Here is a 24,703-nt window from a genome sequence, read left to right on the forward strand (position 1 = left end):
TAGCCCAAATGGTGTTCTCGACTTTTCATGAAGCTCTTGGGACAATTTATACCGTTCTTTACGCTGATTAAATGTATTCTTCAAAACTGGCTGCTTTCCTTTGGGACTTAAATCGGCTTTTTTAAAAAAATTGCAAAAAATCTCTCACTCAGGTAGAGTCTCGACTTATTCTAAGTCATTTATATAGAATATATATATATCATTATTAGAATATTTATATGGCGCTAATTAAAAAGTTTTTCATCTGGATAGACTAAAATTCCAACAGATTTATCGGGTAAACCATAATACATACTGTTGCAATAGTCCTCCAGCCGAGAGAGTGAATGAACACGTGCATAGATCCTTCGATCGTTCTTTTGTTCGATTTTCTTATTAAACGTTTTTATTTTATATAGTTGAGCAGCACACATTTTAGTTAGTATTTTGATGTGATCAATAAACGTCAATTTAGATTCAACGATCCTTTCTAGATTAAAGGCGCAATTTCAAAACTCAATGTTATGACCATCTACATGAAATGAATCAATATTGACCCGTGACAACTGCTGCCAACTTTCATCAGTTCGGTTTTACATAGGTTAAGTTTCAGTCAATTTGAGAGTATCCACTCATTTACCTCAGTTAAATAATGCGCTAATTTATTTACAGCATCCTAAAATTTATCGGCTGGACAGCTGACAATCATCTCAATATCATCTGAGTAAAAATGACAAAAAACCCCAGATTTATTTATTGCTTCCAGCACGTCAGACATGCATAAAAGAAAAAGTATCGGTCCCAATACCGACCCTTGCGGTATACCAGATGTGACGACCTTTGTAGCTGACAACTCATCATTGAACAAAACCTGTTTTGTTCTTGCGGTGAGTTAAGAATTGAACCATGAATGAGCAACTTCTGTAATTCCAAAAATTGAAGTTGATTCACTTCAAGAATATATCATGGTCTACAGTGTTCTTTAATTTTGTTTTTTTTTACATTACATTTTTGCTTTTTGATTTGGACCACTGCAAGCCCCATCTACACGGTCATTGTTGTCAAATCATTTTTCATCATTTGTTTAAATTTTGACGTAAAATTTATGTGTACTGTAAAAATAGTGAATTTTTTTAATTTTTGTAGTTTTTCTAATTTATTTTTTCAAAATCACTCGATAATTCTTTGATTTTGTTTATTTACATTACATTTTGCTTTTTGATTTGGACCACTGCACGCCCATTCTGCCTCTGGTCTTGAATGTGTTAATAAATATTGTGTTCTAATGTGTGTGTGTGTTTGTATATATATATATATATATATATATATATATATATATATATATATATATATATATTATTACAATATTCTATAAATTTTACCGAATGTTTGGCGTTAATATGTTTGTAGTTAGTTTTTTCGATTTTTCTCACTAAAGTTTAACTTAAGTTTAAATTAATTTGGTAGAATTTATAGAATATTGTAAAAATTATGGTCTATTATCAATATATATATATATATATATATATCTACAATATATATATATATATCTACAATATAGATATATATATATATATATCTACAATATTCTATAAATATATATATAAATATATATATATATATATATATATATATATATATATGTGTGTGTGTGTGTGTGTGTGTGTGTGTGTGTGTGTGTGTGTGTGTGTGTGTGTGTGTGTGTGTGTGACTTCTCCATTTCTCTCTGATAATGTTTAAATCCATCTCTCTCGAGAATTAGATGTTAAAAAGAATGTAGTTCAAGACTTGTCGAAAAACGCCAAACATTCGGTAGAATTTTTAGAATATTGTATATATAAATAAATATATATATATATGAAGTATAATGGCTCATAAAAATCTTTATAGCTTTAGTCTAACCTTCAAAAATATTCTAACTTGTTTACTTTTTACTGAGCTGAAATCATGAGGTTGTGGGATCTAATTCAAGAGAATTTCCATTCGAAAGCCGACAGACCAGCTGTTTGCTATGAATCCGGTTCTCGATGTTTGAAAATTAACTATGATCGTTTAAAAATTTTTTTAGAACAGGTGAGTTTTCTGTGTGTGTGTGTGTGTGTGTGTGTGTGTGTGTGTGAATGAATATTAATATTTAGTACATATAATTATGATGAAATAATTATAATTTATAATTATTAAATAATGTGGATGGCAGCATTGATAGATTTATTGAGTGAATAGTCCTATAATAATGTCTAAGTAATCATTAAAGATTAAAATAAAAAAAATCAATGATGTTGTTGATAAAATATCAAGAACTTTTATTATATTATAAAATTTATAATTATGTTATGGGTAGACAATAAGTTGCATGCAGTCATTGGTTAATGTTAATCATTAACAGTTAATAATGTAATGACAGTAATGTTAAAAACTATTGTTACTTCAGCTTCATTTCATGCATTACTTTTTAATTTTTAAAGATACTCATATTGAAATATCATTATTAGCATTTTGTTTATATCTTTGGATGCACTATATATTAAATAGGATGGGATAAGATTTTTATTTTAATAGTTTGGTTAGATAAGAAGATATTACAATTACATTATTTATAAGAAATATAATAAATTAAAACATACTTGTTCAAATAAACTATGATATTATTATGGTTAATATTAATTATTAATGATTAGTATTGTTGAACATTCTTTAAATCAATAATTCAATCAAACTAAAGTGTTTAATTTAATCATTTCAGTTTGTGGTGGATCTGGGAGATTATTTAGCAGATGATCAGCACCTTGTTTTTATGGTTTGTATGAAGTCTGGAGTTGATGTGATAACAGTCTTACTTGGGTTGGTTATTCCTTTTTTTTGCTATGTTTAATTGTAATACATTTTGTGATGACTTTGTTTAAAACTTTTTGTTCCTGCTTTTTACAATTTTTAATAAATAACATTAGGTTGCTTCATGAAATCTTGAAATTTTTTAACGTTTACACTAACAGGTTTACCAATTTATCTTTAACATAGAAGATTTATTCACAGATTTTTTAAAAAACACTTTATTGGTTGTCCTAATTTTAAATTCACTATGCTGACAATAATTTGCAATTCTGACAAAAACAAAAAAATCACATCATATGCTCAATAGTTATATAATAAATTTTTAGTTTTTTTTCTCAAATCAAATTACTTTTATTCAATGAAACAAAACAAAAAAGTATGAATGATTATTTTGTTAAGCAGTAATAATAATTTTTAAATATTATGAAACTTATTTTCACACAGAGTATTGAAATTGCAACATACATTTTTTTATATGAATCCAAGAGATGTTGTGGCCAAAGAAAGATTTTCTCATCTAAAGGAGAAAATAGGATTCACTGTCTGCATTACAGATTCTGCCGAAGTCATTTTTCATGTTTTACTGTTAAAATTTTTGTTTACCATTTTAAAACATTTTGTGTAACTTGGTAAGAAGTTTAATGATGAGTTTTGTAAAAAATAAATGATCACTTAGATTGTCCAATTGTTGAAAAAAACATACGATGTGAAAGTTGAAAAGTTCAAGAGCACTGATGCTTACTTACTTATCTTCTCCAAAGATACTTCAGTAAATTGTTTTAAAAACATGAACGAAGTGGCTTACATTGTAACAACATCTGGTTCTACTGGAGAACCTAAAATAGTTTATGTTCCTGACAGATGCATTATTCCAAACATCACTCATATCAGGTACTTTTATTTTACTCTGAGAAAACTATTGTTAACTTCATTCTATTCACATATTCAAATTGGTTTTAATATACATTAACAAATTAAATATTTACATGATCAATTAACCAGTGAAATCTTCCAGCAAACCTCTGATGATGTCATATTGCTATCTTCACCACTGACCTTTGACCCAAGTTATGTACAGATCTTCACATCAATGTACTGTGGCTCATGTTTGCTGGTCGTTGAAGAGCCAATCAGGTGGAATGGCAGTCAGCTGCTTTCAATGGTGGTGGACAGGCACAAGATCACCATTTTACATGTTCCAGCTTTTACATTTCATGTTCAACCATTTTCACAGTGTAAAAAATGTACAATGTAAAATGTAAAGTGTAAAACACATAGATAATCCTTCTTCACATTTTCTTGCCATTTCTTCACAATTATTTTTTTTAAATTTTTTGCATAAAATGTTTTTGTCCTCAATATAAACTTATTTTGATTATACTAACATACTTGTTTAAATATATGTTTGTGTATATATAGATATATTTGTTTTTTATGTCTATAAACATTTTTGCAATGTGAAAGAACTCACATACATATTTAATGTGTTTGCTGCACATGACGTTAATGTACATACATATTTGTTATATTTACAGGCAACCCCTTCATTGCTTTCAACAATGAAACCTGAAAGTTTCAATTCTACATTGCTGTCAGGAACTTCACAATTAAGAATTTTAGCAATAGGAGGAGAGAAGTGTCCCTCGAGATCAACTTTAAAAAGTTGGAAACATGAAGGGAACAGGACGAAAATATTCAATTTGTATGGGATAACAGAGGTTTCATGCTGGGCCACCTGCCATGAGGTGATGGGCATTGATACAGCTGATCTCCAGTTGAGTTCCAATGCATTATTTTGCTTCAATCTATCGATCAAATTAATCAAACTACTTGAATTTGTCTTGTGTGGTGATGTTCAGGCTGTTTGTTATTCATAGAATTTGATAAATTTTTAATATGCATAATTGCTTTTTTTCATTTTAATAAATTTATTTAATATTTACAGGACTGACGAAGAAGTTGAGTTAGGTGATGTTCTGGACAAGACAGTTCTTGAGATAAGAAATTTTGATGAAGATACAAACCAAGATAATTATGGCCAGGACACTAAATCAAACAGGAAAGGCATTTTATGGATAGGTTAGATGTTTTCATATTAATAAGAATCATAAAATAACATTTATCGGTAACTTTGTTATCTGTAGGTGGTCAAGAAAGAACTTGTTGGGTTGACGATGATATAGCCACTGAAAAAAGTGAATCCAGCACGGAACCAACTTCACAAGTGCTGACTACGAGGTTTCATCAAATGTTTTTTGCTATTTCCTTTTTAACTGGCTATATATATTTTCTTAGTATAAAACTAGTGTAAATGTAAAGAGGAAATAAATGCTGCAGATGCTCTGGGGATGTTGTCCAGGAAGTGAATGGCAAGATGTACTACATCGGCAGGTGCGACGATGTCATAAAGAGAATGGGGAAAAAGTTGAATCTTCAAGAATTTGAACCTGTTTGTAATCTTCATTTTTGCTTTTATTTAAAGTTTTCTTGTTGCTTTATATTAAATGATCAAAATAACTTTTTTGCAAACGACGAAATCTATTCATACTTGAAATAGCATTTTTTGGTTTTGTTAATATCTGGACCTCAATCGTTTCTTTACAGATTTTATGCAGGTTGTCAAATGTAAGCACTGCCATTGCATCAAATATAAATTGTCAGGTGGTTATTTTCATCAGATCATCACATGAGAATCAGCTTTCCGAACATGAAAAAACCTTCGATTCTACTGAGAAATCCATAATTTTGTTTAAAAATGAAGAAATAATAAAAAGTGTTTATTCATGTGTTAGTCATTGGCTGCCAGCCCACTACATTCCTGACGACGTTGTTTGTGTTAACATCATGCCTCTAACTCAACATGGTCCGTTTTTAGTTTTGTTGTAAAGAAAATTATTTTTAAATTACTTAAAATGCCTTTTAATTAATTTTCAATGTTTAATAACTATTTATTTACCTTATTATAGGTAAAGTGGACAGGCAGAAGCTGCAATTATTGTATATGGATTACATGAAGACGGCAACTATGTTAAAATATTCATCCTCATCTTTGCAAGAAGTTACTGATTATTTTCTAACTGAGTGCGCTGAAAAACTTAACGTTCTGAAAAGTAATTTACTTTCAAATTACTTCAACGATAAAACGTGGTTCCAAATCGGAGGTGATTCTCTCTTGGCATTGTCCATTGTTAAAGATATTTCGGCAAAGTTCACTTTTATTGGAGAATCGATGTTGGATATGTTGTTGGGTGGCAGATGTATGCAAGATGTTGTATATTACGTTGTACAATGTTATCAGAAAAGGAATGTTGGCTCTACGGATTCAATGGATGAAAGATTTTTCAAAAGTGACACAAATGTTGTTCATCATAATCATTGTAAACCCAACAGAATAATTCATCACAATAAAAATAGTGACGAAAATTCGCCCATTTTTATCATAAGCAGATGTGCAAAACTTATAAAACTTGCCTATTTCAATGAAACTGGTGATAACAATAATGATGATGATGACGATAACAACAGCAATAATAATAATAATAATAATAATAATAATAATAATAATAATAATAGTAATAATCGATTATGTGTTTATAAAACGATGAAGTTCAAAACAACAAAGGAATCATTGCAGTTGCCACGTAACATTTTGAAGCTAACCATTGCGTGGTCATACAACATCAAAAAATGTGTGGATGCATCTCCACTCATAGTCACTACCAAGTTATTTTCATTCATTTGCTATTTAGTTATTTCAACTGATGATGTTCTGTTTGTGTCAGATGTTGTTTTTTAGTGCTTATAGTTTGTTGAGATACTAATAAAAACTGGTTCAGTGTCATAGGCTTTCAAACTGATCAGAATGTTAATAATTAGAACAATTTTTGAAGCAATGATAATCGCTTGTCAATTTTACCAATGCGAACAGGTTTAGTAGTTCAGTGTACATCGGTTCTCACTCACACAAATTTGTTTCTTTGGATCTGCACACCGGTTCAATAAATTGGCTTATTGAATTGGATGATAGAGTCGAAGCATCTGCTTGTTCATCATTTTGTTTAGATTACGTTATCACAGGTGATAAATTGTTTGAACACATAAATATAATAACATTTTATAAGATATTTATTTTGTTCTTCTTAGTCGATTAATTATCATCTGTTCTTGGGATATCATTGTTCGTTAGTGACCAATGACCTGTTCATTTTTTCCCATGTTTATCATTTGCCTTTCCTACCAGTGTTCCGATGTCTTCACTTCTATCTACTATTATTTTACATCATTTTTTTGATAAGTCTGTCATCACACATTATAAAGATTTTGCCAAACAGTTCCGGCATTTTTCTCGTTACTGATTGATAAATATTTTCTTCAAAACGAACTCTGTTTCTTACTTTTTATTTATAATTTCACATTTCACCGATTGCACTTCATTTCAAATGCCATCAAGCACATTCCTGTCACCTTCACGCTCCAGGCTTCACACGCGTATGTGCCAAAAACACACGCTTGAAGCACATTTTGCTTTGAACTAATGCTGATATCTTAACTTTTTCCATGTGACTAAACTACCCAAGTAGACAAATTCTGTTACCTAATCTTGTTATGCCAGCTCTTTTTGCGATTTATCTGGATGAAACAACGTGGTTTCTGTTTTCTCTCGATTCAGTTTCAATCTCACCTGTTCTCCTGCTTGACACATTCTGACTTTATTTTGTAGACCACCTCTAGTTTCACTTTTCAAACCCTTATCATTTACAATATTGGATAATTAAACATTTAATTTTTATTAAACCTTAACTTTTAAAAAGCTTGCTATAGTGGAAACGTTTACAAAATATCGTCAAAAAATGGTGAAATTGTTTGGAAGTTTAAAACTGGCAATTCTGTAAAGTGTTCACCATGTTTGAATGTGAGGAATGCCATCGTCTATACTGGATCTCACGATGGATGTCTTTATGCTCTTGACATCATCGTTTGTATAGCATTTATTTTAATTTTATTAAATATTTAAATTTTGTAAATGTACAATATTTTCAACAAAATTTACTTGAATTATTCTGCTGGTAAATTGGTGACCCTTGAATGAATATGAGATAGGTGTGATTAAAATGCTTTTGTAATTTTTAAAATTTTGCTACTGCCTCTCAGATACTGCTCATTCTGCTTTGTAAATGAATGAAAGTAAAAGTGAATACATTAACAATTACCACAAGTTGACAGACTAACGAATAATTTTGTGAAAACTTAATGTTATTAACAGAATGAACGATGCGTGTGGAGTGTTGACTTGCAGAAAGGTAGCATATTCTCTTCACCCTGCATTGATTATTTTGAAATTCATGAAGAGATCGATAGAAAGATTGAAGATGACAACCGCCACTTTGATGCCCACTCCAATGCGAAAAGGTTAAAATTAAGTGCCAGTAGTGAGATTGATGAGAAAAGAAATGAAGATTGTAATACTGCGGGCGGAGACGATGCTAAAGTTTCAAAACAAGATGGAGTGATTGTATGTACACTCACTGGATTAATTTGCCGTCTAGACGCGGTTATTACATTTTTAGAGTTTTGCAACTCCAATTAATATGATTTTTGCTAAAATTTCGCATTTAACAACCACCACAAACTTTAATTTTCAGACCTCAGGCAAGGTACATTGGAGAGTCAATCTGGCAAAGCCTATTTTTTCATCACTAATTATATCAAAACTGTTTTACGTCGTAGGTTGTGTGGATGGGTTTCTCTACGCCATCGATAAAAGAACGCACAACATCGTAAGTCACTGTAAACGCATATTGGTTCAACAATTTATGTACCATGGGCAAACCAAATATCCCTATCATTTTTTCTTTTGTTTATTAATTCATGAAATATCTTACTGGGCAAGTTTCTAGACTAGCATTGTTGCAATTACTTATAAAATAGATTTTCATCTTACAATATTATGATCACTCGTATGCACATAATCTTATATAAAAATAACATTGATGATTTGAACACATTAAAACAAGATATGGAAGTACGAGACGAACGGTCCCATCTTCTCTTCTGCCATTTCATTCTCATCATTGAACAACGAAGATGAACAATGTGGTGAGATGTTGCTCATTGGCTCATACGATCATTATTTACATTGCATCAATGCCAAAAATGGAACAACGATTTGGAAGTCCAAGTTGGACTCTGAAATTTATGGTACGCCTTGCTTATTTGATATATCTAAATTAAACGATGACACAAGATATTCAGACAGTGTCAGAAACGAGAACTCGAACAGTGGAGTCATCACTGAAGAAGTCAATACACTAGCAGTTTGCAGCATCAAAGGCTGTGTATATATAATAAGTACCTTTGATGGCACAATAATATGTACATACAATTTATGTTCCGAAGTTTTCTCATCGCCTTGCTACGCCGAAGGTGTAATCGTAGTCGGTTGTAGAGATGACTGTATTTATTGTTTTACTTTAAAAACAGCTGATAAATGTCGTGATTAATACGATTTTTTATATTTTGAAATCCAAAAACAGTTTTTTAAAATTTATTTTAAAAACTTCAGTTATTAATCAAATAAATAAAAAAATTAAAAATATATAGAGCGCTTTGGATATTGCCACCTGCCAATAACGGGGTGTTCAAAAGGTTTTTCACCTTTGAAGTTGATTGTAAATTTCGTTTTAACCGGAGATTCCTCATCAGGAAGATACGGCCTCAAGTTTATTTCTCGATCGTGAGGCTTGATAAGAATCGATCTTAACAAGAATTCTACAAACTGTTTACTGAGTGTCTGGGCATTATCTGATGACTTGGAAAGCATACTGACTGGTTCTGATATCCACATGAGGTTTTGTAAAGGGTTGGCGTCATTCCACATTTGCAGTGTGTTCAATTGGTAGCATGCAAATCTTACATATTCTTTATTAACTATCACGCTTTGAGTTGTTATCGGATATGTCAAATCCAGCATGTCACAAAAACCTGGAAATGTAATTTACAAGCCTCATGACACTTCCATGCTTACAACATAAGTTAGAAAGAAATCGGGCTATTTTTTTTCTTATACAATAATTTAATCTAATAAATTAATCTAATTTAATCATTTATGTTTTTTCTTTTCAATATTTGATGCACGAATTACAAGCCATAATGTGTATAAATGGGCAAATGCCTTGGAGAAAACCCACCTTGGTTGTGAGCCTGAGCAAGACATGAGCCAAACATTGTTGTGAGGGCCATGAGCTCTTCTGCCTCCCTCAAATATTCACTACCATATTCGAGAAACTTATCAACAAACTGACTTGGCATCAGGTGAACAGAACACGTTGTGAACTCGCATGGACTGCCTATCCAGTGGCCTACAAAATAAAATAATCACGAATAAGAGTTCTGTACAAACTAATTGAAATGGTAACCTCAAAATCTGTTAGTAAATTTAGTAAAATAGTTTTTAAACTGATCTGTAAATTGATTCAAGACATCTTTCTTTATATTCAACATCTCCTTATACCTACAGATGCGGGACATGTGACTTTTTAAAAAATATAGTTATGATCATCACCTACCAAAAATTCTTTTCTGCGAGCATCAAATCATTAAAATTTTCACATTTTATAAATTTTACTTGCAGGTTTCTATTGATATTGTGCTATTTGAAATAAGCTAGTAGGTAACAATTTTCTAAATCACTTTCACTACGTGAAAAGGATTTACTAGAATATATCTAAACCAACTGATTCATCATCATTTAAAATTTATATATAACAAGCAGCAGCAATAACCTGGTTAGACATTCAAAAAAATAATTAAATAACATTCATGTTTCATTGAAAAACATTTGATAAAAGTTTTAGAAAATGCCATTAAAGAATCAGTTATCATTTTATATGCATTGCCAAAATGAAACAATTTTCTAAGTGAACAGTGAAAGTCTTCTAGTTTAGCAAGTTAAGGAAAGCATCATTTAAAAGTCAACTAATGTCTAACCAAAGTTATTTTCATAAAAAGCAAAAAGTTAATAAGTTTGAAATGGTATGAAATACTGTATTTCATTTAATTTAATAACAGAATGCAAAATTTGCTAACCAGAAACATTGACTGGCCTATCTTTGATGGATTTAATCCCTACAAATTCAGGAGCATGCATGGGAATGTATGGATCCTGTGCGATGCAAGTGTTGTCATCCATTGACACAAACTATGAAATTAATAATTTTTAGATATTGTTCAGTTATGGTTGCATAATATTTAATACATGTAATGACAAATCAATTTAAACCTGGTTTAGCGGCAGTTCAGTTCTGATTTGTAAATTAGCATTGTGTCTGTACTGGAACTGTAAGACTCCTGCATCAATATCATTCACTGTCTTGACTATATCCCAGGAACCATCACAACTTTTTTTATCCCCTTCAAACCCTGTCACTCTCCAAAATGATTCAACTCTAACATTTTCATCAATTTCACATCTCAATAAATGTTCATTTTTACCACTTAAAAATGCAACTAATGATTTGATAGATGAAACAAGGAAGTTGTGTAAATGTTGATCATCAAAGTTTGGATTTATAGTCCTAGATAATTTGCTGTAGCCATGGTTCACAGAAATACTTTCCAAGTGATGAAGGTCATCTATCAAAGACATGCTCTCACTAAGAATGTCCCCATTCACGTTTACTGATTTGAGCAAATTTGGATAATCGGGCATTATGTGTGATTTAGTGAGGATTTTTTGATAACTTAAATTATTAGGCCTGGGAGCTAACGGTGCAACAAGCCACAGCGTTCTATCATCTTCACCTGCTAAAAATTCCAGACGTTCTTTAGCTTTGGGTATTTGAAGAATACTATGTGAAATTTCATGTATTTTCCATGCAGATTCCTCACTTATATTTTTCCATCTACCCGCAGGATACTTTGGTTTAATAGGGGGGTACAACGACTCTTCTTCCTGAGAAACATGAGACACATCAGATACAGATGGGTCAGTAGGATTTGCTAGGGTTGAGAGGCTTTGGCTCTGCTGGTTACATGCCAAAGTCCTTGAGGGGTTCGAAATAAAACTGTCAATTCTGGTTTTAACCGCTTTGCGACAGAAAAAATTTAAACTCGTATTACTAAATTTAAACATGCTGCAAACTTGCACCCGTCAAAGAAAAATTAAAGTAATTAAGCCAAGAAGTGTACAGAAGATCAGAAACTTTATATCGTTCAACTAATCCTAAACATTGAAAATCAAAAAGTTGTCCGTAATTTATATATCTATGTTCGATTGCGTACAATCCATATACTTATATATAAAATTATAATTATTCGAAACTTATGCGTACAATTAATTAAAGGTTTAAAAAGGGTGAAGGTTTATTACACTTTTCCTAGGTTCAAATCACATATGAAGAATGATAGGTGAGGATCTATTTGTTATATTCGAACCCGGTCACTGCACGCAATGCAAAACATCACCAAGTGAACCACCTTAACCCCAAATAATAATTCTAAGTACAATACATACAACACGGCACACAGCTTCAAACTTTGCTGCTACTGGCCGCTTTTAAGTTATTGGACTTCATGCAATAAAATCAGCTTTCAGCGGCGGATCTTGACAATTTTAACCGGGAGGGGCCAAAGTTTTGAAAATGTTTAAATTTTTCAATTTTAACAGGGCCAAGGTTTGTTGTAGTATGGCAAAAATTAAGCTGACGACTGTTTTTTGTCGATTTTGTACATAAAACCGAGTTTTACTGGTATAAAAATTTCAATGCAAATAATGCTCACAACAGGGGGCCAAGCCTTTCTCGGCCCCCTAGATCCACCATTGTCAGCTTTACCTCCACATCATCTCACGCAAAAAATTAAATGAGTTTTTTTAAATTTTTTTTTATAAACATTCCAGTTGATTCAACGACAATTTTGTTATCGAAACTGAGCTATATAAACAGAAACTAATGTCGAAATGTTTTAATTTTTTGTATCGTCATGTTTTATGTTTTGTATATTACTTATATAACCGATCGCAACCAATATCTACACTTCATTCTATTTGATATTTCCTATGGTGAAGCTTATAATTAGGATAGGATAGGACATTTTCAGTTCGAGTTAAGGAAGAAAAGGCATAGCCATCTCACTGATATCTACCCGGGCGGCCCGTGTTGGCGCTAGCGGTTAGACAAGTGGAGTGGATAAGACATATGTTAGTTAGTGAATACTGTCAGTCAACTATAACATCTCTACTATCAGAATTTATTTTTTGCTCATTGCAGCAGCAAAAAAGCATCAAATACAAGTTTTATTCAATCAGTCTTTATAAAACATGGGAAATACATTTTTTGCTTTATATACACACACGTAAATTAGCTGGGAAATGTTTGCGTGAAATTTAAGGTGCTCCTTTGAAAATGTGCTTTACATGGAAAATAAGAAAATTTAATAAGAAAATTATCAAATAACTTTATAAAACCAAAATCAAATTATAAAAACGCATAAATTAAATTCTTTGCAACAATCAACATAAACGCGAAGAACGTTGAGTGAAGAGGATCGAATGATTCAGCGACGAGTATTGAAAACATTTCTTACAAAACACCTTATGATTTCAAATGATTGGAATTTCTCAATTATTTTTATTACCTACATACAATTTCCAAAAAGCAGGACCATTTCCTCAAATGTTGAGTAGCACAATATTTGCGAGTTAAACAGATAAATGGAAAAACTCAATTAAATAAAATTGCCAGTGTCTTAGTTAACATCAATGAAGATAATTCGAACTGTTTCACAAATGATCAAAATTTACATTACAATGATAAATAAAACTATTTAAATGAATAATTTGAAGTGGTTAACAGATGGAAGCATGGTTAAGTTAATGCTTGAACAACCATGATAATCCTGGTACACAACTAAATAATCAAAGTTGGATGATGAACGTTACAAAACAAAGTGCAGAAGTGGCACATGGAAAAAACAGCTTTCCACATTAAAGCCTAATAAACGCTGCATAACAACTCTTTATCATTAAGTGGGGTTCTGCAAACAGTATGCTACAAGCTGCACAACTTGAGAAAAAATAATATAGCGATAAATGTAATAAATATGCATAAATGTAGAAATATCGAAGAACATGAAACTTATGTGGCACAGATGGGTTAATCAATTCATCGGTGATCATATTGTCACGCCAATGTGTGCATCTATTACATTTCAACATACCGAGGAAAGCAATGAAAGATTATATTTGCACCAGTGGTATGCAGATTAGCCGGCGATAACACGAACTCTCACACATTGAAAACTAGCAGTAACATATTTGAATGCAATCATGGTTCAGACGAAGAGAACAACAAAAACAATAATAATATAATAATATGAATAATATGAATATTATTATTAATAATAACAATTACAATATAATAATAACATTATCGAGAATAGTGATTAGAACGAGAGCTGAAAAACAAAAACCAGGCAGCAACCTCTCCTAATTGAGACGGAGATGCAAATTTGTTAAGTACATACAACGAGACAGACGAAAAAATGCGGATGAATGTTTTGAAAAGAACTATCAGATGGATAATAATTATACAATGAGTGAGTCTCCTTGATCAACAATATAAGTCTGCTGTTAGTAATGCCAACTAGGAATAAATAAGGTCAGCCTCCAGTTCATATCAGCAATTACATTTACATTAAAACAAATGAAAATAAACAAATATTTAAATAAAGAAATACGAAAAAACTAAAACACCATTTAAACCGAAATAAAAAGTGCATCATGTTAAACAGTTATCAATAGCTTACCTAATGGTTTTTACAAGTATTAAGAATTTTCTTTTTTAATAGTTATAAAATAAATTAGACTATCCAAAGATAAAACCAAAAATAATAAGTAAAAATTTTTTCTTTGGGCGAAATAAGAATTAAAGTCTAATTTTTAAAAACAGTGACTGAGCTAATTCATTAAAATCTTATTTTCAATTTATTTTTATTACACACACACACAACACATACACAACACACACAAACACAAGCACATCAGCATCATTAGCATTACTGTTACTTATGTCAGCATTAATGCCTTTTAACGCAAGACTGATCATTTGCAATTTCATTACCAATACTTGATATCATAATAGTGGTCATCGACAGAATATATACAGCATCATCCACCCATCCTTACAATCATCACTGCCAGCATCCTTCTCTGCAGCATTAGTTTCTCTTGCGTCTGCACATCCTCTTGTGCTCAGTGTGCCAGTGATCCTGCTGGCACTTGATGGAGCAGTAACTCGTATTCCAGCAGCAGTGGTACATGGCCTCCTCCTCACAGTGGTAACACTGAATTGTTTGTTTCGTCGGGTTGGTGTAACTTTTACTTGTCAGTTTGCATTTCAAATGATTGCGTTTTTTTTGCGTTTTTATAACAGGTAGTTGCGTTGCATTGTGTTTGAATGATATTGAGTTGCGTAATGTTTTGAATTTTTATCAAGTTTCTACGAATCATTTTAATAATTTTGTTTTCATGAAAGTCTTCATCTAAATAATTTGATTAATTTGTAGATTCAGAGAGAACAATGAAAACTGAGATGTAATCAAACGTTCCCCACAAAATTGCTCAGTCAATTTTAAAAGTTGACATTTAATACTTTTTTATACTTATATCTTTTTGTAATAGTGATAGCAAATATCAAAACAAAATTTTAAGCTAACCCATTGTTTCTTCTTAGCTAAAGAAATTTCTTTTTTATGTTTGATGGAAAGTTGTTTTAATTCTTCCGCATGTTCTTCCTTCAATTTCTCCATCTGATTTTGAATCCTATCTATCTCCCTCTGCTGGCTGGTCATAGCTCGATTCAAAGCTTTCTGCTGCTCTTCACTTGACTCCTTCCACAACTGCAACGTAATTTTGCATTTAAAACACCTATAAACATTTATTAATGAGAGATATAAATAAAAAACCGCCTAATTTGCAATAAGAGATTAAGATGTAACCAGAAAGTAAAAGAAGAAACGAACCCTCTTTTCAAGTTCATCGAGGGCATCTTTTTTATCTTGTTGGTGCTTCCTCTCCAGCTTTTCCACCAGCTCTCTCATCAGACGATTATTTTTCACCTCACATTCGCACTTTCCCGGCTCACCCGTGCATGCCACTGACGAAGGTTCGTTCGGCAGGAGTGATGAAATATCAAGAAAATCAAAATTGCTGGCCTCGGTCTGTGTACTTTTTGTTGGAAGTCGTACTCCCAATGCCAGCTGCATGCCATGATCGGTTGATATGTAATTTTAATCAGGTAATTATTATTTAAATCTCTGTAGGAATCTGCCGTCAGTTTGCTAACATCATATTGTATGCAATTCTATCAAAATTATGATATCAATGTTGAGTCGCAGAAAAAAGTTGAAAGCAACTTTAAATAACAATTAAATGCATAAACAACATATTCGTAAATAAACAATGATTTTAAAATAAATAATAAAAATTAATGATGTAGAAAAACTTTTTTATAGGAACGAAGAGAAGCGTTAGATGTGTTGTGATCTGTGTTGACCTTGTCTTCACTCGAGGTCACCATGTGGTTGTCTTCAAACTGTCCCAACTTACATGTGTTTACATAAACGAGATTTAGAGATAATCATAATCAATCAATCAATCAATCAATCAATCAATCAATCAATCAATCAATCAATCAATCAATCAATCAATCAATCAATCAATCGATCAATCAATCAATCGATCAATCAATCAATCAATCGATCAATCAATCGATTTGTATTGAAGCGCATTTCCGCAATGTTCGAAACCGCTTTTCAATGAATCTTATAAAAAGATGAGTCTTAAGATCCGTTCTGAACTTCGTAAGTGATGGAGAAGTACTTAGAGAAGTAGGTAGAGAGTTCTAGGACTAGAAGAAGCAAACACAGATTTAGTGTGAAAGTGTTTAACAGGAATGAAGAAAAAGTGAGAACGAGAAGGTGATCGTACGTTTAATAAATACTTGTGAAATAATTAGATTGAGACTTGTACATAAATGTGCAAATTTGGAAAGTTATTATATATTTTATAGGTAGACAGTGCAAGAATATTATAAGTTTCCTGAACCATCACACTTCTGGACAACTTTCATTTACATTATTATCAATAAGAAGTCTAATGTTAATGGCACTATTTTCAACCTCATTTTACTAATTTTTCCAGTTAAATGTTAGCAAATTTCTAAAAGCATTTTTCTAAAAAATGAAGCAAATTTACTTCATAAATCTAAAAATCTCAGCCTAACTAAGACTTTGAGGAGACGGCCAAGCAATAGCAAGCAACTTAAAATTTTATAACATTTAAGTTAACAATCACTATTTCAATCGCCTTACAACAAACGGCTCAATAAGCTTACACTTTTACACCTAAACATTAATTGACCATCTCAGAAGTATAAAATATTCTGTAACAACTTAAACCTAGGTGTCTGACTCACAGCGTTAATTAAATAATTAGGAAATAGATTTGAAAAAATATTGTATAACTAATAATTAATTAATTAGACTAACGGAGGAGCATCTGTTGTTAGATTTTAAACTAGAGGATACAGATGTCTGTTCAGAGTGGCGTTTCTTATGAAATTTTTTGTGGTGGACCTTGGGCATTTTTTCAATTGGCTCATCTTTATCCTTTCATTTGTAAAAAATAACATCAACATAAAATAAAAACAAGTAAATTAAAATTCAATTTTCTGAAACTAATGTTTTCTATTTTGTATAGATGCTAACTGAACAGACCTGGTCATCATCAACGTCATTTTCACCATTGCTCTGATCATCTGCTTCATCCTGGTCTCCCATCTGCTCGAGAAGTTCCTGGTGGCGCGACAATTCCTTCATGGCCTTCGTGAAACCCATCGTTCGTTTCAGGGCCAAACTTTTTTGATTGGTTCCAATTGGTTTGATGTTGTTCTCAGGTATGACGGCCCTGGGAGTAGACAGAGCAAAATGATATTGACAATAGAATAAAAAAATTCATATGAAAATAATAAAGAGAAAAAAAATGTTAATAAGTGGGAATAAAGAGAATCCATTATTAAAACTCAACAATGATGATGAATAAAAGAATGACAATAACGACCATGACTTAAAAGTGACGACGATGATGAAGATGATTAAATAGCAACAATAGTTATATAATGATTAAAACTAATTCAAATTGAAATAAAAAACAGGATACATCATTTCACCAGAAGACTTCACTTTTGATTCATTAAAATTACAACTCAAGGATTAAGATAAATTTAGCATAGAAGACGCTGGGAGCCTGTGCAAACCTACCACATCATCCCACTCAATCATTCAAGGCACCCTAATTCAATTATTCTTAATTGATTTTTTAAAGCATTTACAATATTTTGAACAAATGTTTCTGAAAGATGATAATAATAATATAAGCAATGATGTGATCATCATAAGAGTAGGAACACGTTTTCTTCAATGAATAGAAATTTATTACCAGTTAAGAGAAGGAAGATGAATGACTAACAAACCTCTGGTGTTGAGATCCAAAGAATCTGACGTCATAACCTTCTGGCAATATCTTGATCACTTTAGCTGGCCAGTAACTAAAGCCCTTTTGCTTGGCAAATACCAGCTCATGTCGTGGCCTCTATCATTTTAAATTTGAACCATCACTGTCATCTAAGATAATCTCTCTATTGCATTCTACTAATTATAAATAAACAAAGTTGAAACATCCACATTATAGAATTAGTGTAAGATAATATCAACAAAAAAATGGTTTTTACAGAATTATATAATACAAATATGCATTTTCAATTGATCTAAAAATAATCAACACAAATTTTGACAATGGAGGTAAAAGCTGGAATTCGGTAAAAAATAATTTTGTCTAATTCCACACCTTCTAATTAATAATAAAAAATAATTTTGTACTCACGCACGGCTGACAGAACCAATCTTTTGGCTTTGCATTTGAGTGAAAGTAGCAATCCTTGCACTGCCTTATTTCATCCAACTTGGAATATAAATTTATGAATATTTAAGTGAAAAATATAATCTCCATTAAGCAGATCATAAGTAAAACAAGATAATTCACAAATGAAAATATCTGACAATTTTTTTGTTATAGTTATATTAAGTAAATAAACAAAAAGTTACATCATATTTGCAATCTCTGATCATAACCCTGGCCAAATGTGGCAAAATTCCATTATCTGAAAATAAACATAATTAAATTCTACAAAGATAAAACAGATAATTTGTATAAAAGTTCAACCAACTTGAATAAATGACCAACAAATATCACTTCTAACAGCCTACCAAATGACCAACGCTGACCCCAAAGTAACAAATGTGAACATAACAACTAGAATTTGACATGCTTATTTGAAAATTTTTAAAAATAAATTTCACAAACACGCTATTAAAACTGAAACACAAAAAAGACTGAGCTGTTGGTCAGCATGAATGTTTCAAGTGCAAAATTATCCAATCGTGTAATAAAATATCAACAAAATAAAAACAATTTAATAGAAGCAGCAAATTATCAATGATAAACTTATGAATCCCAACAGATCAGAAAATAACACTGAATTGCTGCAGCTAGATAGAGAAGCTTATCATTAAGCCCATTATAAACGATATGATATGTAACAGCGCAAAATTAGTTGAAAGTAACGCTGGTACAAACCTCCATAGCAGATGAAGATGTTGTGGAGTATGGTGAGGGCGTCAGCATAGAACTGCTCCAAATATTTATATTTGCGATTGTTCGCCTTCTCTTGCATCATGTTCAGATCCATGTAGAAGAAGACAAATCTGTTCAGGCCTTGATCAGCACCACAGAAGAAGTGCAGCTCTTTGGACTGTCAACAATAAAAAAAACCATTAATACAGGCAGTGGGACCGTTAATGTCAGCTGACAAACTGAAACTGAATGATAATAAAATTTAAAATGTGGCAGATAACAGTGATTGAATGGGTTCAAGGACACAGTTGTTGACCTTGTCGTCATTCTTGACGCAGGTCTTTTATAGATCACATAAAACTGCTCTATCAAAGATTTTTTATCAACTACATGAGAACGGATGAAACGAAGGGCTGATAGAAACTTTGGTAAACAGCCTTGTTGGCATCAAAATGATTTATGCAACTCTGTTCTGTTTGGTATTATTAACAAGCATCACCTAACATTCCTTCAATCGGTTTTGAACTTTGCAGCTTATAACTTGCTGCATTTATCACTACATGAAGAATGAACTTCCTTGGTTATCAGTTCAGCGAAAAATTGCTTAACTGAAATCAAACTCATCTACTAAAATTTTTCAAACCAACATCCAACATATGTTGGATGTTACAATTCATATCAGACATTATTGTGACACTAAATAATTTAGAAGCAATCACTTGGCTGAAGTATAATATATCTACGGTAGGTAGGCCATAACCAACATGTGCATTTTACTTTTGATGATATAGATATGTAGTTATAAAAAATTTTCAAAGATAATAATAACATTAACAATAACTGAATAAGCATAATTATAATCATAAAAAATTAATAAAAGCAGGAGGCCTGAAAATGAACTTGACTAACTTTGTCCTTCAAGCGAACCACAGTGAAGGTCAGCAACTTGTTCAACTCCTTCCTCTTCATTCTCGTCTGCTTCTTTACATCCTGTATCAAACAATTTTTTACTTCTATCTAATTGAGAAAAAAAATCATAAATGAATAAGAAAAAAAATATTTAGATACAAATTAGAAACAGAAAAGATCAAATATACTATAAAAAATTAAAGATAACACAATGCTATGATAATTTCAAACAAAACTTTTGCTGCCAACAAGATTATTATGAAGGCAATATGAAACAAAAAGACAATATAAATTTCTATTACACAGTCATGCTCCAACTACTTTCCTCCACTTGTTGAATGTACACTAATGAAATATTCCAATATCTAAAAAGAACACAAGTACATACTAGCATGCAACAAATATAATAAAATCTGTTACCATTAACTCCTTCATAAGATAACATCATTTTGATTTTGCAATTCATTTCAAAATTTTTCAAAATTAAAATTAGTAACATCATTAATAATTTTACAACTATGATACCAGATATACAGAAGCTGTTGCAGAGCCTCATACCATAATAGCATAATGATCACACTGACCAGACTACCAACATACACAACAACATAATGATCACACTGACTAGACTACTTGGCTCTCTAACATAATATTCTCTTTTTCAAATTCAATTACTTAGCATTCCTGACATTTAAATTTTTCATTAATTACCGGATACTTGGAAAATGCTCATAAAAAATTTTAAGGTTAACCAAATGATCACTTTTTAATCATATTGCCAGTAAGTTAGTTTCACAAAAGATAATATAAAATCACTGCACTGGGGCACACAACCTTCAACAAACATTTGATAGGATTACTTTGCATATGGAGCAGACAAAGGGTTCATCTCCAAGCTCTTCATGTATGCAACCTTCGTGGTAGACTCGCCAACATTCAGAACAATCAAGAACTTCACCTCCCTTGTGGCAATCATAACAGTACCAATCATGATCTGGCTTCTCCTTTGTTAAAAATAAATTGAAATAAATCACGAGAACATAGATACATGACAAATTTAAACTAACTGAAGCATTGGCATTATGTCATTTTTATTATTCTAACATTATATTTAATTCAATGTTTCTCATGTGCAAAACTATTTTTATAAATGTATAAAATCGATGCAGTAGCAGAACCAGTTAGTTAATTAGGAATAATAATCTTGTGAGCTAAAAAAGATGAGTGATAATAAAATAAAATATATTTCCATATGTTATCTTGAACAAGTACTACAATTTGCTCTACAAGATGGAAGAATGTAATAATTGGACACTGATATGCATTGGAAGTGAAATGTTAACATTATTCTAAAAACTCTATTCTAACCTGTTTCAGTCTTACTAAATCCAAAAACCTAAACATCAACATCTACAACTACTTAAATTCAATAGCTATCTTAAATTCATCTATAAATATCATCATTGGCTTACTAAAAAAATCCTTTAGCAAGACATAATCAACGTAGGTACATTAAATGCAGTTCTAAGGATGTAATTAAATTAGAATCAGGAAACATTGACTAGATAAGAAAAGAAACACCAATTTTTGAGTTAAAAATGTTTTATGTACCCGAGTTACATATTTGTAAATCTGTTTGTGGACAATTAACATACAGTTAAAATGAAACTTAAAAATGAATTTGAGACCTGTTCATTAACTTCTTCAAATGAACTGATTCTGAATCCATCCTGTTCCAAGCCAGCATTTGACCCCTTCTGTGAGACTGCCTTGTAGGCCACAATCAGTTCATCTTCCACACCAAACTGAAGCTGGTCCTCCACTTCTGAGCTCTTTATATCATATTCTCTCACCATGCTTCTTACAATCCTTTCCACATTAGCAACTTGCTTTTGAAGACGAATATTATTTATAACCGTCCATAATTTTTGTAATATTCTTGGATCAGACTTCCGTTTGCAAATGGCTTGATTCATCTGCAAAATTATTAAAAAATGATTGATTTTAATTATTAACAACACAATTTATTTAGCCAAAAATTAACATTCAAATTTTTCTTTTGACTACCTTCATATTAATATTGATTGGCTTCCACTTTATCCTGACTAGGTTAAGGTGCACAGTACACTACACATGATGTGTATACAGTCAGACCTACTTATAACAAACTTCTACACAACAAAGATCTCTATACAACAAACATTTTTTTATGTCCCTTGGCATTTTACATATAAAGCTGTTTCTTTATAATGAAAATAATTTTTCTATGACAAATAAAATTTATAAAAGTTAAAAAAAAAGCTGAAAATTAAAAAAAACAAATTGAACACAGTAAACTGTAAGTTATATTTTTGCATTACTGTTTTACGTATTATGCTTTGTATACATATAATGTAAGTATGTACACACATATTACATAATGTTATTTTTCATATTTTTTACAATTAAACTATGTATTATTACTTTTTGTTGAAACAAAATAAATGATTAAAAGGTTGTTTTTCACAAATGTATAGCATATAAGCACCTTTTAAGGAAAATAGAACTTTTTCCTGAACAAATTCTATATAACAAAATTTCTATATAGCAAATTTTTTTCCATGAACCATCAAGTTTGTTGTATGAAGGCTCGACTGTATGTTTAGGTATATGTATTACATGCATACACATAAAGTATATTATATGGAGAAACACATGCATGCCATAAAATATAAAATAAACCCTATCTGTCAAACATAAATGCCAAACTCACTGAATGAATATATCATTGATTTGATACAGTTTAACTTGAAAGGACACTAATAACTGACAGCACCCATGTTTTTTGTCAATTTCCATAATCATTTTGTAATGTCATCCATCCATTTCAAGACAACCTTTCTCTTCCAGTTTCTTTTTCTTATTAGCACCATTCTAATTAGCTTGTCATTAGCATTTTATAAATATGTCCAATGAGAGTCCTACTTTTCATACTTTTACCACTCCAAGTTGGTAACCTTTAGCCTTTGGCTGATTCCCAATAAACATCCCCAAAACTCCATTTCAAATAATTCTAATCTGTGTTTCTCTGTTCTTTGTCCAAATTTTACATGAATAAGCAGAGTAGAGTTATGTTATATAATATATATAGAGTGTCAGTGTATAATAATTATACTTATATAAAAAAACTAATTATTTTTTAATTTATATTTTTTTCACGCTAAGCAAAAAGTTCATGATAATAATATAATAATAACAATTATCATTATTATTATAATGAAGGTAGTCAAGCTGAAAAATCACAAATTTTACAAACACCCACTGTTTTAGCAAAATAAGCTAACCTCCTTATCACCACACCACACACAGTACCAATACTTCAATAACCAAGTCAGGCAGATGGAGAAATGGAAAGATCCAAGTTTTCAATCAAGCAAGCAAGATAGTAACTGCAAAAAAATGTTTGCAGTGCAGCTAACAAATTACAAAACTTAAGGATTTTTTTCTTAAAACTTATATTTCTTATTACTACGAAATAAATTTATTTAAAATTTAATATAAATATTAAAATAAAATTGTTTGCAATTTTTAAAAAAATTTTACACAAAAATTATATAAGAAATTCATTAATTAGCCAACTGCAAAATTATGCTCGGAAACAAAATCGAACTTTGTAAAAAAAAAGATTAACATATACTTCTCGAGTTTGTATTCTCTGGATCGGATTTGTTGAATGGACAAATGCGTGAGGAGTTAAGCGCAAATTTACAAACAAATATGTCTATAGAAAACGATGTCTCTAGATGAAATCATAGACATCAAAACAACCATCTCTCCATATTATAATGAAAGTGTACAAATTATCGTTCATTTAGCGTTTTCGATGTTCTTCAATTTCATAATTTGAAGTTAGGAGTTAATTATTTTCCTGAAGTTTGTACTCAGATATTTTTTATGTTAGACACCATGACACGCTCTGCACTAATCTCATTTTCAGATCAGCTCGTAGAATTGCACTTTCGTATTTTTTAAATTATAAACTTTTACTTGGAACCAGGAGAGCAAACATTCACAATATTTTATAAAGGGAATCAATCATCAACATGCAAATGAATAGTGGTTGTGGATGACTACATACGCAAACACGAGGTTGTTCAGTCGGTAGGAACGCCATCGTCTTGTTCTAATGCTGTCCGTCAAAAACTGGGTTCTGGCATAACTGGCAAAACCGGGGATCCGTCCTGAATCTTATATGCATATGCCCTAACCTAATTTTTTTCGATATTGCATTGATTAACCAAATGGTCACAAAATCTC

The 24,703-nt window shown here is 31.2% G+C and overlaps 3 protein-coding genes across 3 annotated transcripts; 1 reads left to right on the plus strand and 2 right to left on the minus strand.

Moving 5' to 3' along the window:
- Positions 1-1,926: 1,926 nt before the first annotated feature.
- HELRODRAFT_167931 (hypothetical protein) lies at positions 1,927-9,311 on the plus strand (the record flags this gene model as incomplete). The annotated part of the gene is made up of 16 exons (XM_009013649.1): positions 1,927-2,052; positions 2,723-2,820; positions 3,256-3,376; positions 3,488-3,702; positions 3,814-4,006; positions 4,347-4,585; positions 4,757-4,890; positions 4,956-5,049; positions 5,149-5,260; positions 5,473-5,674; positions 5,778-6,534; positions 6,740-6,888; positions 7,623-7,786; positions 8,075-8,323; positions 8,454-8,588; positions 8,826-9,311. 16 exons carry the CDS (start codon positions 1,927-1,929, stop codon positions 9,309-9,311), a joined length of 3,474 nt encoding a protein of 1,157 aa, XP_009011897.1.
- A 50-nt stretch (positions 9,312-9,361) lies between these two features.
- Positions 9,362-11,941, minus strand: HELRODRAFT_190373 (hypothetical protein; the record flags this gene model as incomplete). Its single annotated transcript, XM_009013650.1, has 4 exons — positions 9,362-9,792; positions 9,999-10,169; positions 10,897-11,008; positions 11,090-11,941. 4 exons carry the CDS (start codon positions 11,939-11,941, stop codon positions 9,398-9,400), a joined length of 1,530 nt encoding a protein of 509 aa, XP_009011898.1. The 3' UTR covers positions 9,362-9,397.
- A 2,883-nt stretch (positions 11,942-14,824) lies between these two features.
- On the minus strand, positions 14,825-22,383 carry HELRODRAFT_109431 (hypothetical protein; the record flags this gene model as incomplete). The annotated part of the gene is made up of 13 exons (XM_009013651.1): positions 14,825-15,150; positions 15,523-15,705; positions 15,829-16,065; positions 16,311-16,409; positions 17,356-17,475; positions 17,584-17,773; positions 18,339-18,457; positions 18,749-18,826; positions 18,970-19,025; positions 19,502-19,676; positions 20,408-20,488; positions 21,268-21,411; positions 22,096-22,383. 13 exons carry the CDS (start codon positions 22,381-22,383, stop codon positions 15,025-15,027), a joined length of 1,896 nt encoding a protein of 631 aa, XP_009011899.1. The 3' UTR covers positions 14,825-15,024.
- Positions 22,384-24,703: the final 2,320 nt, after the last annotated feature.

The sequence above is a fragment of the Helobdella robusta genome (genome assembly GCF_000326865.2).
Source record: "Helobdella robusta unplaced genomic scaffold HELROscaffold_12, whole genome shotgun sequence".
Lineage (NCBI taxonomy): Eukaryota > Metazoa > Annelida > Clitellata > Rhynchobdellida > Glossiphoniidae > Helobdella > Helobdella robusta.